General features: G+C 48.0%; 1 protein-coding gene across 4 annotated transcripts in view; it reads left to right on the top strand.

The window, feature by feature from the left end:
* The window catches only part of LOC144947215 (uncharacterized), a 718,459-nt gene that overhangs the window by 329,767 nt on the left and 372,534 nt on the right, over positions 1-16,158 (top strand). For all 4 annotated transcript variants that reach the window (XM_078876412.1, XM_078876409.1, XM_078876411.1 and 1 more), the window contains exon 3: positions 3,188-3,360. In XM_078876412.1, coding sequence (XP_078732538.1) covers positions 3,188-3,360 — 173 coding nt within the window. The remainder of the gene's footprint in view (positions 1-3,187; positions 3,361-16,158) is intronic.

Below are 16,158 nucleotides of genomic sequence, written 5' to 3'. Positions count from 1 at the left end.
TATGTAAATATAAATGGACAAGTATTATAAGAAAAGGGGAAAAAATATTCTTATATTTTGACACTGGCAAAGGAGGTCCTATGATGGACAAGTATTACACAAACACACAGATGCTAGAAATGCTAAAAAAAAGTATGCTTATTCAGCTACCGTACCATACGAATAGTAATAACGATTAAACGCGCTTTTCATCAGTTCACTCCAAAGGCCGTCAACGTGATAAGCAATGCAGCATTTATGTGGGAATAGTGGCGTTATTAAAGCGTACACCATCACAACGCATCGTGCCCGCTCAACAGTGCACACGCTCACAATATTCAATTCAATGCTGAGGCTTCAATTTTTTTTTATAAATGAGTACTCAATATGTTTGACTAAGTAGAATTAGGGATAAACACGGTTTTTGTTTATTTTGAAAACATACATACAACAGTTGAGTGATTCGTACGTTTGGAGCGAGGGCTATGATGCCAGCGATAGTTGACACGTGCTCAATGGACATCTGCTGTCCTAGTTGGCTGCGTGATTAACGCTGTTTCGGCATAAGATGTTAACTCCCTCTCCTGATATACAGGAGGTCGTAGTCACATTCACTTTTGTCCGGGTCCATCGGGTTTTCCCTCCACATTTAGGATGAACACGCGTGTGGAATATTCGGCTGCTGTAAATTCCCACGAGATAAGCCACTTCGTTGAGCTATCGTGTGTGGCCAGGTGGCTTCTGAAATAGTGATCATTTCGCTCAGTGCGCAGTACCTGTTACAATAATTAATTTTAGACATGTATGAGGGGGCTGGTTTTGCTTTCTAAATGGCCAGTTCATGCAATGGAACCGTTCCGTTGCTTACGAGTTTAGCCTGTTCAAGGATGGCCTATTGGGGATCTTTATTTACACAAATAATCTCATGTGCTATGAAGCTCTTTTTCAAATATGTCCAGTCTGGGCTGGGTCAGCGAGTGACATTAACACAAAACTACAGCAATGGATACGAGAGTAAGATAGAGAACTGTTAAGCAAAGGCACTTAAAATAAGTCATTAGAATATTCCATGTACAAATTGCACAAGTACACACATTTCTGTAAATTTGTCAAGACCAAATGCGAGCTTAGGCAAGGCAGCAAAACAGAACATTAATTAAGTTAAAAAAATGAAATTATAATTCTTAATGTTTGGGAATCGTGCAAATGACAGTCGTGTGACTGATACTGTACATCCTTGGCTATGTGATGGTCTAACCTTTAAACTTATTTCAACATTTTCTATAAGAATACCCTCAGATCATTGCAGGGTTTTTCTTCTGATAAACATCACATCCTGCGCTTCATGCAGATACATTTAACAAAAATGCATTAGCATTTATTTTTTATTATTTTGAATTCGGGGCTGCAATGTTGCTACAAACCATCATTCCCAATTTTATTTTTCAAAGTATATTTTTCCAGAATTCTCTAATTATATCCATTGTTTCCAAAATCTATAACGCCCCAGTCCAACACAATCCCCCTTTTTTCTTTCAATTAGTTCACATGGTTCATGTGGAACTGTAAATACACTGCAGCATGGAGCACTCTTTGATTTCCAATGCTGGATTTATAGGCGGAAATGCTAATTGTGTGTACACAAATCGGCCGCATTCCTCTAGCGATGTCTGGGATGAATAATCGTGCCCGGTTCGTGGTTTGCAATTGCACGTCCATAAGTAACACAGGCACTCCTCCACGAGAAGCAAATCCATTGCTATTTGAGAGAACGCATTAAGCCGTGACGGCAGAGGGGTGCTGCGTATACGGACCCACTTTTTGCTGCAGAATATTCACCTGATGCATGGAGTGAAATTGGACATTCGCTCCGGAGATCGACATTTCCCACGGCTTGTGAAGTGACGTTCCTGGCGTGAGGAGAGCATTCTCTGCCAACTGCTCACAGTCGATGTTTTTTGAACTTGTGTGTGCGTGCCTTCGTGTGCATTGTACGTGTGGTGGCAATATTGGTGTCTCCAGACATCGGGGGGGGGGGGGGGGTGTAAGAGTGTCAGTTGCCTCACTCGTAGAGCCTCATATTAGTCTTGAGCCGGGCGCTGATGGCTCTGCACGAAGGCTGCCTGTAATCCAGCACTGGTGGGTGGACCGCACGCAAATGTTGCGTCGAGGAGGTGCCGTAACCCTGGCCTGCCAAGAGAAAGCAGGGCAGCAACAATGTGTGACTGTTCTGTCTGTATCGGAAAGAGTGACACTCCCCCTTGCACGTGTGCGTTTTCTCCGGCTGCTCCAATTCCCTCCCACATGCAAACACGCATTTTAATTGGCCCATAACACACTTACATAGAGGACCGTAGAGCTTGGATGATTTTTGGCGCCGGCTCATCTCGTGGCAGCTGCCTTCCTGCTTGTTTATGATTCCTCTCACCTCTGAGTCGTCCTCTCTCTCTCTCTTTCTTCGAGAGTGATCGAATATTGTACGACAGCGCATTCCAGGTAACATGTATTACAATATTGCATTGTACGCACGGTGGCAATATTAGTTTATCCAGAGGTAAGCGGAGTGAGTGGTAGCTGTCACGCTTATGATGCCTCGTCCCCATATGAGGTCTCCACGTCTACTGGAGGTGGTTTTGTGGGGATGTTTTGTGCTCTCTTTTCTTCAAGGTGTAAGCGTGTGTGTTTTTTTTCACATCCCAATCAAATTGTGTCCATGTCGCGACATCAAATTAACGTTCTCAGAAAGGGAACGCGGCATGAAATATGTCAGCTCTCACAATGTTCCGAAATTGAACACCTCTCATATTCTTAGGTTTTTTCTCGTGGTGTTTCTCAGCAGCCCAGGGCCTTGGTCTGCGGCCCGCTAGCGATCCCTCGCGAGAACCACGTGGGCATGGCTCTAACGCTGCCGACCGCCTGTGTGACCTTTCATCGAGGCTTGTCAGCTGAAACATTGAGCACAATTTTTCAGCAAGTAAACCTCACAATTGTATTTAATTCAAGGATTTCACAAAAAGCAGTTCTAAAGAAACGAGTTTTCAATTTATATGATAAAGTGCACAGCTCCCAGTGGCTTCCTAATATCGGAAGAGCGTTCCAGACGGCCGCATACGCGCATCTGAAAGCGCGCTCTGCAGTCACCGTCTTTGTTCGACGGCTCGCTAGAACGTGCGTGTGTGCGTGCGTGCGTGTCTCCCCACGCGTGAAGGTGGCCCCCCGTACCTGGTGGTGCGCACCCCCCCGGACCGCGAGCGGCGCGACCGCTACTCCCTGTGGCTGCACGCGCGCGACGGGGGGACGCCCCCCCACGAGGCGGCCACGCGCGTGCACGTGCGCGTCACCGACGAGAACGACAACGCCCCCCGCTTCACGCAGAGCCAGGTGAGGGGCTCTCTCACGCGCGCGCACACAAAGGCAAAGATGCCCCGTGTAGCCTTAACAGACTGTTGGGGCAAGTGCTGTTAGCGAGTAGCACCTGTGAAGGCCGACGCGGCACACGTGCGGGTCGGTGGCCAGCACCACGCCCGGCCGCCTTTGTCTCCCTAGTTGCGATGCTTAATACACTCCGCACCAGGTACTGATTTTAGACTGAGTCGACCTAGGGGAGGCCCAGGACCGGTTCAGATTATCGTCACTAATGGTGTTGGCCGTGAGCTTGGGTCGCCCGGTTCGTAGCGCAGCGCGCTAACCGCTACACTACGACACACACACGCACACAGATGCACACCAATACCAATCTCCGACATTCGCCACTAAGTGACGGTGACGTCACCACCGCGCCTGTGCCAGGCCAGGTGCACGTTGAGACTATCACGTGAAGCGTCGAAGGCTCGCTGCTGGCAGGAGGTCTCGGGACAGACCCGGGTGCCTTGGGTTGGCTGACTAAGATGACTGGCAGATGCACCACCTGTGCCCCCTACCAAGCCAACTTGCCGTGTTTTAACATGCCCGGCGCTCCGCTCGTTGTTGTGAGCGTCGCTCCTCCACCCTCCGTTGTTGTTAGAGGGCGACTGCCTCCAACTGCCCAGTAGCACCCTTCACGAGCCTCCTCCACAGAGGCCGATCTTTACACCGCTGGTCAAATCAGCTCCACATCAGTCCATCTCTTCTCTAGCTCGTGCCACGTCCGTTTAGTCCGACCTGGCTTCTATTTGGCTTCTATCCGGCTGAACAGAAGCTGCTTGGGAATGATGCGGTGGCTGGGCATGCGGGCTACATGACCCAGCCAACGTAGCCTCGCTTGCCGGAGGATCTCACTGATGGGACTGTGTCCAGATCTTTCAAGGACCTGTGTACTCCTCACACAACCCTGTCTGGTCACACCCAGGATGGATAGTAGGCAGGCTAGCTTGAATGTTCCAAACCGGTGCAGATGTTCCTTTGGATGGCTGCATCCTTTGCAAGCATCGAGAAGGGAGGGCGTAACTATGGCCGAGAAGACCAGGGGATGTGTATGGGGTGACAGGGCAGGCAGCTTCTACACGGCGATATGCGGCCGATGAAAAGATAATGCCGCTCCAGTGATTCGGAGTGAAACCTCAGCTGCCAAACGAGAGCTGGTCATTAGCACACTGCCCAAGTTTGGAAACTTCACTATCTCCACAACTGCCCCATCACTCATGGGGAGTTTAGGGGAGGGAGCAATTGGTGACATAAAATACCCAGGCAGCTGTCACATACGCACACACGCGTACACACGCACGTGTGACTGCTGCCATTCGCCACTAAGTGACGTTTCTTTCTGCCAGGAAAGTCGCACGTTGAGCGATGAAATATCAATGACAGGAAAGCACGGGGCAGACACAGATGTTACGGGTTAACAGACCCAGGGTAACGCTTCGACGGCCGCTGGGGTGAGAGAGACCCAACGCCCTGGCCCATTGAGTGTTCAGTCTCTCTCACACTCACGGTCAGGCCGTCCCTACCGAGCGTCATGCCATTGCACGCCGAGTGATGGAAACGTCGCGAGTGGTCGCAAGTGCACACGCGGACGGCAACAGCCGGATTTCAATTTTCCATTCGTTGGTGGCGGTGGTGGGCGAGTGCATGCAAGGCGCACGTTGAGGCCATGGGGAGTGGTGCGGATTACACAACTATAAACTAAACTATAAACTACATTTTTATTTTATTTGACCAGGTAAGAGCCACATACCTCTTTTTCAGAAGCGACCTGACGACAAACGATAGCTCAACGAAGCGGCTGATCACGTGGGAAATACATTGCAGGACGGAGGACCCAGGGGAAACATCCATGTGACCACGGGGAGAACGTGCAAACTCCAAATATACAGCAGGCGTCAGGGTCGGGATCAGACCCACAACCCCCTGTATACTGGGTGAGATAGTTAACATCTCGCCACCGCGGAAGATTACCTAACAAGAAGCCACTGATTGGACCCAGGTGTTGTGGCTGATGGGCTAATAGATGGGTGTGTCCTGCAGATGCGCAAATGGAGCTTCCCATTGTGCTAGCGTGCCGTCGTCACCTCCCGTCGCTCCATCAATTGTTATGAGCGCAGCTCTCTGGACTGATTTTTTTTTGTTCTGGAGAGCAGCCACTGCTGCCAGGTGCCCAGTGCAATTACTGATACACCTCCTCCTGGCATCAGCTGGCAAAGTCCAGCTGATGCTCATCAGTCAATTTACTCTCGAGCCGATGCTTTACCGTCTACGGATGTCTACGGATGCCCTCTATCGAATGCTGCCCGGACACGTGGTATCCGAGCATGCAGGCGACGTGATTCAACCAATGCAGCCTCATCAGCTGGAGGAGCCGTCTGATTGGACTCTGTCCAGAATCTTTAGGTTTCTGTGAACTCTGCATACAGTCCTGCATGGATAATCCCAGATCTAAGCATTATGAGGACATACACATTATTTCAAAGCATCGCAGACTCGTATGCATCCACGATTGCTGATTTTCAATATGCATTGTACACGCTGAAAGCACACGTTGACGCTTGCATGCCTTCATGCGCTCATATCCAAAGCCAAAATTCCCCGCACCTGTGAAAGCCGGCACAGCACACGAGGGGGTGGGTGGCCAGCACCACGCCCTGTTGCCTTTGTCTTCTGAGTTCTGATGTTTACACATTGCACCAGGTACTCGTTTATGGCCGAGCCGACCTAGAGTAGGCACAAGACCGGTTCACATATTCGCCACTGGTTTTGGTTCTAAGCGGGATTTGAAATCAGGCCACAGGTTTCCTCTGGCAGTGCACTAACCACAACACTGCCGCTCCTAAAATGTGCTCATACACACACACACACAATCACACACACAATAACACACACACACAATCACACACACACAATAACACACACACACAATCACACACAATCATGTATTCCTGTCTAAAATGCATTTGTGCATGCAGACTTACAAGAGGCACTAGAATAGAAATCTTCCTGGGCATGTTTCCGTGGATACGGAAACTAAAGAATTGTACCCTCACTGCTTCTCAACATCATTTCTCATTTCACCATCCCTCTTCCATTTGAACTCAACAAGGCTTCTCCAGTAACAAATTAGAAACATTACCCTCATTATACTCTTAGGTTTTTTCGGTAAAATCACGTAGGTAAAAATAAATATAAAAAATAATAGAAATAAAATGATAAATCACGACGTTTCGGAGGCAACACAAGTCTCCGTCATCAGGTGGGACCGTCACAGCTAGATTAACTGCATCTTTCGTCACGTAGATAGGTACAAATTAAGAAAAATAATAAATATGAAATAAACAAAAAACTACGACATTTCGATCGCAACACAAGCGATCGTTATCAGGAGGAAAGAGGGGAAAAAGCTGCTGAATGGAGACTGTTTAATAGGGCGAGCTCCTAGGGTCATCAACGAAGTGGGCGGGGTTAGTGATGCTAATGTGAGAGATTAGCGTGTTCATGTGAGAGATTCGCGTGTTCACGTGAGAGATTAGCGTGTTAATGTGAGAGATTAGCACCCTCGTGGCAATATGTTACACGCGCATCACCAGCTACTCATTTGAGGCCGTGAGCAGGAATCAAATTCAGGTCGCCGGGTTCGTAGCGCGGCGCACTAACCGCTGCGCCACCGCTCTCCACTTGATTATATGCGCACGTGCAAACACACACACACACGTGTGTACAAGCTTACTCAGATGCACATACTTCCATGGCCACTCAGCCGCACACATACACGTGGCCACGCGTGCTAATTAACGCACGTACAATAGGGCAAACCTCACAAGCACCCACACCGATGGTTCTATGCACTCTCAAGCAATCCCACGCAAATGAGGCGGCGTAACGTAGCTGTACGCACAAACACGCATTCGTCCTCCGCGTCAATAATCACAACTCCGCGCGCACTTTCAGGACGAAACGCACGGACACACCGAACGTCTACACACGTCCGCTGAAGGCCGGGTGAACATACAACGTTGAAGAATACGCAGGCAGGCACGTAGGCAGGCACGAGAGGTATGTACACATTTCTTGATGTCAGGACATTATTCATATTTCGATCCGTATGGAAGAAGCCTTAATGACCTGGACGGGGCGGCGGGCAGGGTGCATTGCTCGATCAGAGCCACTCGGGGCACAGTTGACTCGCCTGCTCACAGCGGGCTGAGCTGCCGGGATGATACCAGCGTGCCCTTCGTGATTCCGAGTTGAAGTCCCAGCTGGAATTTCTCTCCGTTCCCGTCATCTCTCCCGGCACGAGGAGCAGCACCGCGTGGTGAGACAGCACAACTCCACGGGGGAGTCAGCAGTGAGTGGTCTATCCGGACTGATTCACGTCATAGGAATGTGGAATTTCCATCACCTACTCGGAATCAATTGCGGAGATAAAGCAATCATTATGCTTTGAGTTGAGCTTCACTTTTCAACATTATACTTTGAGTCGTATTTAATTGCGTACTGGCATTTGTCTGTGTTGTACAGTGACCTTTCAATTATCCCACCTGGATTAAACAAAACACGGGTAAAATATTTAATTTCATTTATTAGGTGTAACCCTATGAGCAATGCGGCTCTTGACTTGGGTACAACCGCAATAAAACATAAACATGACAAAATAAACATCTTATAGTGACTACACGCAACAGAAAAATCCTGGAAAAAACAGCAAAGTCTTCCAGAAAAATAACACCGCATTTCAACGCTGTGTGCAAAAAACCCCAGTGGGATGCAAGTCAAACAATAACAACCATAAGACAATGTAGATTAAAGTTATCAGGCTAACTCTGTACGACAACAAACAAACATGGCTAAACCAAAACGTTCTAAAAATCACCAAACTAAAGCTATATAAACAATGTAACAGTGATTGTATATGTAAATAATTTGTTATCATGAGTTCGTATCTAGTTGGGAGTCGGCTCGGCTCAGAATCATCCCTCTGGGTTAATAAAATATATTCCTACAGAGGTACTGGCCCCTGTCACATGCATGCGGAATTTCTACCACTAACTGTGGAGTCACAGCACAGATGATCATTGTTCAACGTCGACCTTTTGAAGGTAGTATTTAAATACCCGCGATGTTTACAAACGGCATCTGCAGTTACGTACTTCCCTATTACGTGGTTTTTAACCTTGGATAAAGTAGATGACTCATTTTTCAATCAATTTCTTTGCAGCTCTTAATCCATTTCGCACATAATTGGATAGGTTGTGGGTAATTTTAGTTTATATTCCATTGCATTATTGCTTCGTTAGTGGCGATACACAATAAATAAAAGGTCAAGTGAAATTTAAATCGGCTTTCTTATGCGACTGAGAGGGCAATAAGTTGTTGATATTGTGGCCTCACTGCTCATTTCAGGGTAATTTCATAGGTTACTTGTTTTTAATCCAGATGTTTACGTGTGTACTTGCTTGCTGAGTTTTTTCACTGATGTCGGTGGGCAATTTAATCGTTTATTAGAGATTAATATCTCTCAGTTATTTCCATTACTACACAGGGTGTTTTAGAAGGATGGACCCAATTTCAAAACAGTATCTTTCACGATGGCAACATGCTACAATTACACAAATAGTTACAAACAGTTTAATGAGTTATCACGTTTTACTAACCATTTTATAAATGCTCTATGTGCCCTCCACCTGCTGTACGGACAACATCGAGACAATAGTTGAATTTGGCCCAAACGCCTCTCAAAGTGTCTTCTTCCACTGAAGTCACCGCTGCCGTGATTCTGTTTTTGAGGTCATCCGGATTAGTCGCTGATGGTGGCACAAAAACACCACGGGTCTTTGACGTATCCCCACAAGAAACAGTCGCAGGTTGTGGTGATGTCTGGGGATCTTGGGGGCGAGGAGTGTAGCGCCAAGTCTTGGGGTCCCGTGCCACCTATCCAACGTTGACGCAGCGTGCCTTGCGAGTGACTGATGCTAGTCGCTGTTTGTGCGCAGGCAGAGGCATCCTTGGCTAATCATTTGAAACTCTTTCAAGTGGTAAGAGTTTCATTCATGGGCGGTTCGTGGTTGCAGAGATATAGCGATTTCAAATCGGGTCCATCTTATTTAAACACGCTGTATACAGTTTCATTTGCACCATACATAACACAAATGATCATAACGTAAACATTCCAGTCAGGCGTGTTGGCGTGTCAGGAGGCGTGCTCTTAGTAAGCACGTCTTTTTAGGCCTTCAGTAGTCCCGGATGAACGGAGGTTAGGAACCCCGATACTCATCGCTACTTAAAACTAAACTATAAACTTTAATTCTGCACCACCAAGAATGAAAAAACGAACACACTACCACTCCTGCGTGTTTTTGACAAAGATCCTCCCTCCCTATTGCCTCAACAGACTGTTGGGCCACGTGCTGCTAGCGAGCACCACGCCCGGCCGCCTTTGTTGCCCTAGTGGCGATGTCTACACACCCCACCAGGAACAGTACTCATTTGAGGCTAAGTCTACCTAGGTGAAGCCCAGGACCGGTTCAGATAATGGTCACCGATGTTGGCCGTGAGCGGAAATCGATCTCGGGTCACCGGGTTCGTAGCGCAGCGTCGCGCTAACTGCTTCACTCCCGTTCCCCAAAGACAAAGATCCCCCATATAGCCTTAACAGACTGTTGGGGCAAGTGCTATTGGCGAGCACCTATGAAGGCCGGCACGGCACACGAGGGGGTGGGTGGCCAACACCACGCCTGGCCACCTTTGTCTCCCCAGTGGCGATTTTTATACATCGGACCAGGTATTCATTTGAGGCTGAGTCGACTTAGGAGAGGCCCAGCACCGGTTCATATGATGGTCACCGATGTTGGCCGTGAGCGGAATTCGAACTTGGGTCACAGGGCTCACAGCGCAGCGCGCAAATCGCTTCACTGCCGCTCCCCACGCACATTCACACAGACACGTACGCTCACTCACATCTACGACAGACTGCTGCATATTAGCTGTTTTTTTGGTACCAGATAGAACACAGCTATGTTCTCGTACCGTGTTACGGGGATGTTTATATCAAGGTCTTTCTTGAAAAATACATTTTTTCGGCTGATTGCCTTGTTGGAAAGAGAAGCGATTTTGCTCAGTCCTCGGCAAAACCAAAAACAGTGTGCACGGAACTCTTTCTGCAAGGTCAGAACGGAAAGAGACCTCGGAGTAATTTCTCCATCTCGCACCCACAGACCAAGTTGCCTTCCTCCGTGGGCTCCAGATGTGTGTGTGTGTAACCAATTTAGTCTCCGAAATTGTCACAGTTCACAAATGCATTGACACCTGCCCATTTCTAAGTTGCCTGAACGATGCCAAATAAAACTCAAACACCATTTGTTTATTGATACTCATTTGCATGCAAGACACATTTATTTATGTGTCCGTTCAAACTAAACCATATAATGTATTTTTTCAGCCGTGTGTCTGTGTCTGTGCCAGCCGGTTTTGTGAATATTTTTTTTCTTTCACTTTTTCCACCGACCGCCTCAATACACGCCGTTATCCTGTCATCTGGAAATGCCATCGCCTCTGCTAGTTTTGCACAAAGCGTTGGTGTACGGTGCTTTTTCTGGAAGACTTTGCAGTTTTTTCCTGGATTTTTCTGTTTGCGCATAGTCACTTTAAGATGTTTTCTTGTTCATGTTTTTGTTTTTGTTTGTTGCGGTTGCACCCGATTCAAGAGCCGAATGGCTCACAGGGCTATACCAAATAAACTGAAACTGAAAAACTGAAACTATAACTCGTGGATTTCAGGGCTGCGCTTTGGGCGGCTGCCCACTGCGCTCTACCCCGCTTGTGTTTTTTTTCGTGTCAGGAGCTGGCACGTGGCTCTCACGAACTCCCCACCAGTCACCGTTGTTAAAGGAGGCCACCGGCTAGACGGCGAACCTTGAGGTGATCAGTTGCCTGTGCACCAGTTGTCACGTGTCCCAGTGCGGCCAGTTTCTCTCCAGCATGCCAGGCTTGCTTCATTGGCGTCTTATCGGCCCGGTGGCTGAGCGGGAGAGCTGAGCTGCTTGGAAATCAGGTTGCAAGTTCAAATGCTGTTTTGGGGGTTGACTCAGCCCATCATCCCACTGGGGTCGAAAAAATCAGCACCACTTCATTGCAAAGTCATCAGTGGTTGTTCTGTGGAGCGACTCGCTCCTCCTCCCGTCAGCTTCCTCAATGCTCATCTGAGCAACAAATTACTTTGTCGTTTCTTTTTGCTCCATTTCCTGAATATGAAGCAAGTTTCGAGGTTATATTTCCCGTTCGGTAATCGTTGAATTACAAAAGCCATTTTTGGTAAGTCACAAACAATAACACTATGTAGCACAATTTTTGTTCCTGGGTAGTAAGTGTTATTTCATAATTGCTTATGCCTAAAAAGTCTAGAAAATGGCTGTTATTCTCCACAAACTTTGCTTTTGTGACCAGGACAGTGATATTTTTAAATTAACCTATATTCAATGACGAAACGGGCTAATTTGTGTCTTTTCGTTCACATAAAATCAGAAAAAACAACATATGAATCAAAATTAACATGTTTTTATACTACATTTATACAAAATTTACTACAAAAGATTTCGAAGTGAGTAGTTTTTCGAGATTCACGATTATGCTGTAAAATACTTTGACGAATCAGCCCTCAAATGTAGTCTCATATCATGTTCTCGTTATACTGTCCTTGGTAGCGGTAGTCCAGTATATCCTGGTGAAAGCACTCGCCCTGCTCCTCCGAGTACGCTCCCATGTTCTCCTTGAAAATATCAAGATGAGTGACGCAGTGCCACAGCCGCAGTGGTATTCACTGCGTCTGTGTCACGCGGTGCCACAGACGCAGTGGTTTTCACTGCAGATGTGTCACGCGGTGCCACAGACGCAGTGGTATTCACTGCGGATGTGTCACGCGGTGCCACAGACGCAGTGGTTTTCACTGCGGATGTGTCACGCGGTGCCACAGACAGTGGTATTCACTGCGGATGTGTCACGCGGTGCCACAGCCGCAGTGGTATTCACTGCGTCTGTGTCACGCGGTGCCACAGACAGTGGTATTCACTGCGGATGTGTCACGCGGTGCCACAGACGCAGTGGTATTCACTGCAGATGTGTCACGCGGTGCCACAGACGCAGTGGTATTCACTGCAGATGTGTCACGCGGTGCCACAGACGCAGTGGTATTCACTGCGGATGTGTCACGCGGTGCCACAGACGCAGTGGTATTCACTGCGGATGTGTCACGCGGTGCCACAGCCGCAGTGGTATTCACTGCGGATGTGTCACGCGGTGCCACAGACGCAGTGGTATTCACTGCGGATGTGTCACACGGTGCCACAGACGCAGTGGTATTCACTGCGGATGTGTCATGCGGTGCCACAGATGCAGTGGTATTCACTGCGGATGTGTCACGCGGTGCCACAGACGCAGTGGTATTCACTGCGGATGTGTCACGCGGTGCCACAGACGCAGTGGTATTCACTGCGGATGTGTCACGCGGTGCCACAGACGCAGTGGTATTCACTGCGGATGTGTCACGCGGTGCCACAGACGCAGTGGTATTCACTGCGGATGTGTCACGCGGTGCCGCAGACGCAGTGGTATTCACTGCGGATGTGTCACGCGGTGCCGCAGACGCAGTGGTATTCACTGCGGATGTGTCACGCGGTGCCACAGACGCAGTGGTATTCACTGCGGATGTGTCACGCGGTGCCACAGACGCAGTGGTATTCACTGCGGATGTGTCACGCGGTGCCACAGACGCAGTGGTATTCACTGCGGATGTGTCACGCGGTGCCACAGACGCAGTGGTATTCACTGCGGATGTGTCACGCGGTGCCACAGACGCAGTGGTGTTCACTGCGGATGTGTCACGCGGTGCCACAGACGCAGTGGTGTTCACTGCGGATGTGTCACGCGGTGCCACAGACGCAGTGGTGTTCACTGCGGATGTGTCAAGTAGCCTGGTGCTGTGGACCAGGCTACTTGGCGCCCTCGCCAGCACAGCCCAGCAGGGGCGGTCGGACAGCAACCCCATTGGGTGGATGTCGTCAAAGATTTAACACGTGGTACTCAGATTGTAAATGTTGTGAAATTACTCTCTAACACACCGGTGTGCTGTACTAGTAACGAATTGGCCACGTTATGTTTACGTGACAAACCTTACTAGTTGGCTGTGTCGGGTGGTGGCCGGTTTAACGACACGTTTATATTTTTACGCGATCTAACTCAACAAAAGAAACCTATATTATGGCGCCAACGATGTTTTGGGACTTGCTCAGAGTAAATGTAATCATCCTGTCCCATTCCTCGCTTGTGAGGCCTCCGGTACACACAGCATTCACCCGCACGCGTGCAAACGCATCGTGTTGATCCTTACCCGATAAACGGCACAGTTTACTGAATATGTACATTACCTAAATTAACAAAGATAAAGGGACCCCCCCCCCATACCCCCCCCCCACATATAGCCTACAGAGCCTGTTGAGGCAAGAACTGATCGCAAACGAGGGTTGCGAACCCTCCAGGACTGGCAAGGAGTCTCTACCACCATCGGCACGACCTCCCGCTGACTATTAAAAGAAATTCGGTGAGATTTTCATCATAGGATATTTTAAGAAAATAAATTAATAATATTGAAACATCTCTCGTAATAGCTTCAGTCAGTGTTGGCAACCCTATAGGGGAACACTTATAGCGAACACCGATTAAAGCCAGACGTGGCACGCGAGGGGATGATGGTGTGGCAGGTACCACGCTCACCCGCGTTTGATTCCCCAGTGATGATGTTCGCAAACTACACCCGGTGCTAATCTAAGACTGAGTTGACCTCGGCCTGTATGTTGAACTTCCTTTGCACAGTACGTAGTCAACCGTGCTAATCGGAGGTGCGTGGGAAGGACAAGAAACTCAACAGAAAAAATGCAGTTCTAGAAGAAAGGAATTTTTAATCTAGGGGATTTAAAAGAGCATAGCTCCAGTGGCTTCCTAATATCGGAAGGCAGAGCATCCCAGAGGGCCGCAGAAGCTCATCTGAAAGTGTCACGCGATGCGGTGACCGCCTTTGTTCGATCGCCAGCCAAAAGGCGCTGCTGCTGCTGCTGCAAGGATGTGCGGAGTTCACGCGATGTTGGTTGATGCTCTAAACTTTTTAGGCATAAGCAATTACGAAATAACACTTACTACCTAGGAACAAAAATGGTGTTACATCGTGTAATTGCTGCGACGAATGTTGGAATTTAAATGGCTATTCAGGCGTAGATCATGTACGTTGGAGATTAAACAGATGTTATAGCTGTGGTCAGTGGATACTGGAGATCGTGAGGATAGTTGTGATAATAAATACTCGATGCTTCACTGCGCCGCTACTTTTTCACGGTTGTGAATTGTCTTCGGAAGTTCATTTGGTAGGGAACAACACCGCCTTTCCTTTCCGCGCGCGTGCATAACGTCGCTGACTCGGCAACTTTTTAACGGTTGTGATATTGGTAAAGGAAACGTATTTTTTTTGCTGAATGGGAAAGAAAGTCCGGGAAGCTTTGACCAGGAGTCAAAAAGCAATATCTGCATGCAAAAAAACGTGATGATGTACAGACATTTACATGTATATAAAGTGTTAACACACAGGGACACATATCTCTACATGCGTAGTATACACACAATACTCTATATGTATACAGAAACAATAATTTAACACATAGGCTTTCGCGAGAAATATTGTTATTCATAAATTATTTAGTATATTTTTGTATCAGAATGCATAAGTAAGTGAAATGTGTTATACCCCCTCCAACAGACACAGGCACGAATACAGTTGTCGTGTGAACAAACGTGCCGATTTGTTTCTGATTCGGCAGCACCACCGCTGAGTTGTAGAGGACATTCAACAAATTTTCTTCAATTGTTCAATGCACCAATTGGGTAAATCTGTTAAATGTGTGTGGATCGCTGCCCAACAGCAACATCGGTGCTGCTGAGGTAGTCATACATAAGATCAGGGTGACGTGGTGGCGAGATGTTAACTACCTTGACTGGTATACAGGAGGTCATGGGTTCAATCACGACCCTGGCGCCTGCTGTATATTTGGAGTTTGCGTGTCTCTCTCCCTCCACATTTTGAATCAACATCACGCGTTTAGAGAATGTGACTGCTGTAAATTCCCACGTGATAAGCCACTTCGTTGAGCTCTCGGTTGTGGGCAGGTCGTCTCTGAAAAAGAGCTGCATAGCTCAGTGGGCCTTACCTGGTAAAACAATTAGTTCAGTTTTAGTTTAGGTCGTTTGTTCACGTGGCAACTTGACTGCTTGTCTGTGTTGGGTGGAGGAGGGTGTACGACACACGTTTAATTTATGCCATCTGACCCAAAATGATTTTCCATTTTATTTTTTCATCAACTCCACTGACAACAAAAAAAAAACGCTCTTTGGCAGCAGTTCACTTTGTTTCTATTCTCGCGCGTGGCAATGCGTCCGGGAGAAAAATCGCAGAGTGTCGATGTCTGCTCGCCACAACGAGACGGCTTCAGGCTCGAGTGGTTTTGCCATTCGTCCTCCATTGAAGGAGCGCTAGACCACGGCGGTTTACGTTAAGGTCCATAGTTTAAACTGCGTGGTCACACTCGCACTAGTCTGGCTTGCCTTCAACGTGTCCCTTTGGGTTCCATTGTGTCTTCTATGTATCTCTTTGTGTCTCTATATAACACATTCCTGCGGAGGGCGCTGGTAGGAACGTTGGGTTGCTCGGTCAATGGCCAGGGTCAACGGCGGCATGGT

The sequence above is a fragment of the Lampetra fluviatilis genome, chromosome 44 (genome assembly GCF_964198595.1).
Source record: "Lampetra fluviatilis chromosome 44, kcLamFluv1.1, whole genome shotgun sequence".
Taxonomy (NCBI): Eukaryota; Metazoa; Chordata; class Hyperoartia; order Petromyzontiformes; family Petromyzontidae; genus Lampetra; species Lampetra fluviatilis.
The sequence above is the reverse complement of the archived record's forward strand: the minus strand, read 5'-3'. Positions and strand labels throughout refer to the sequence as shown.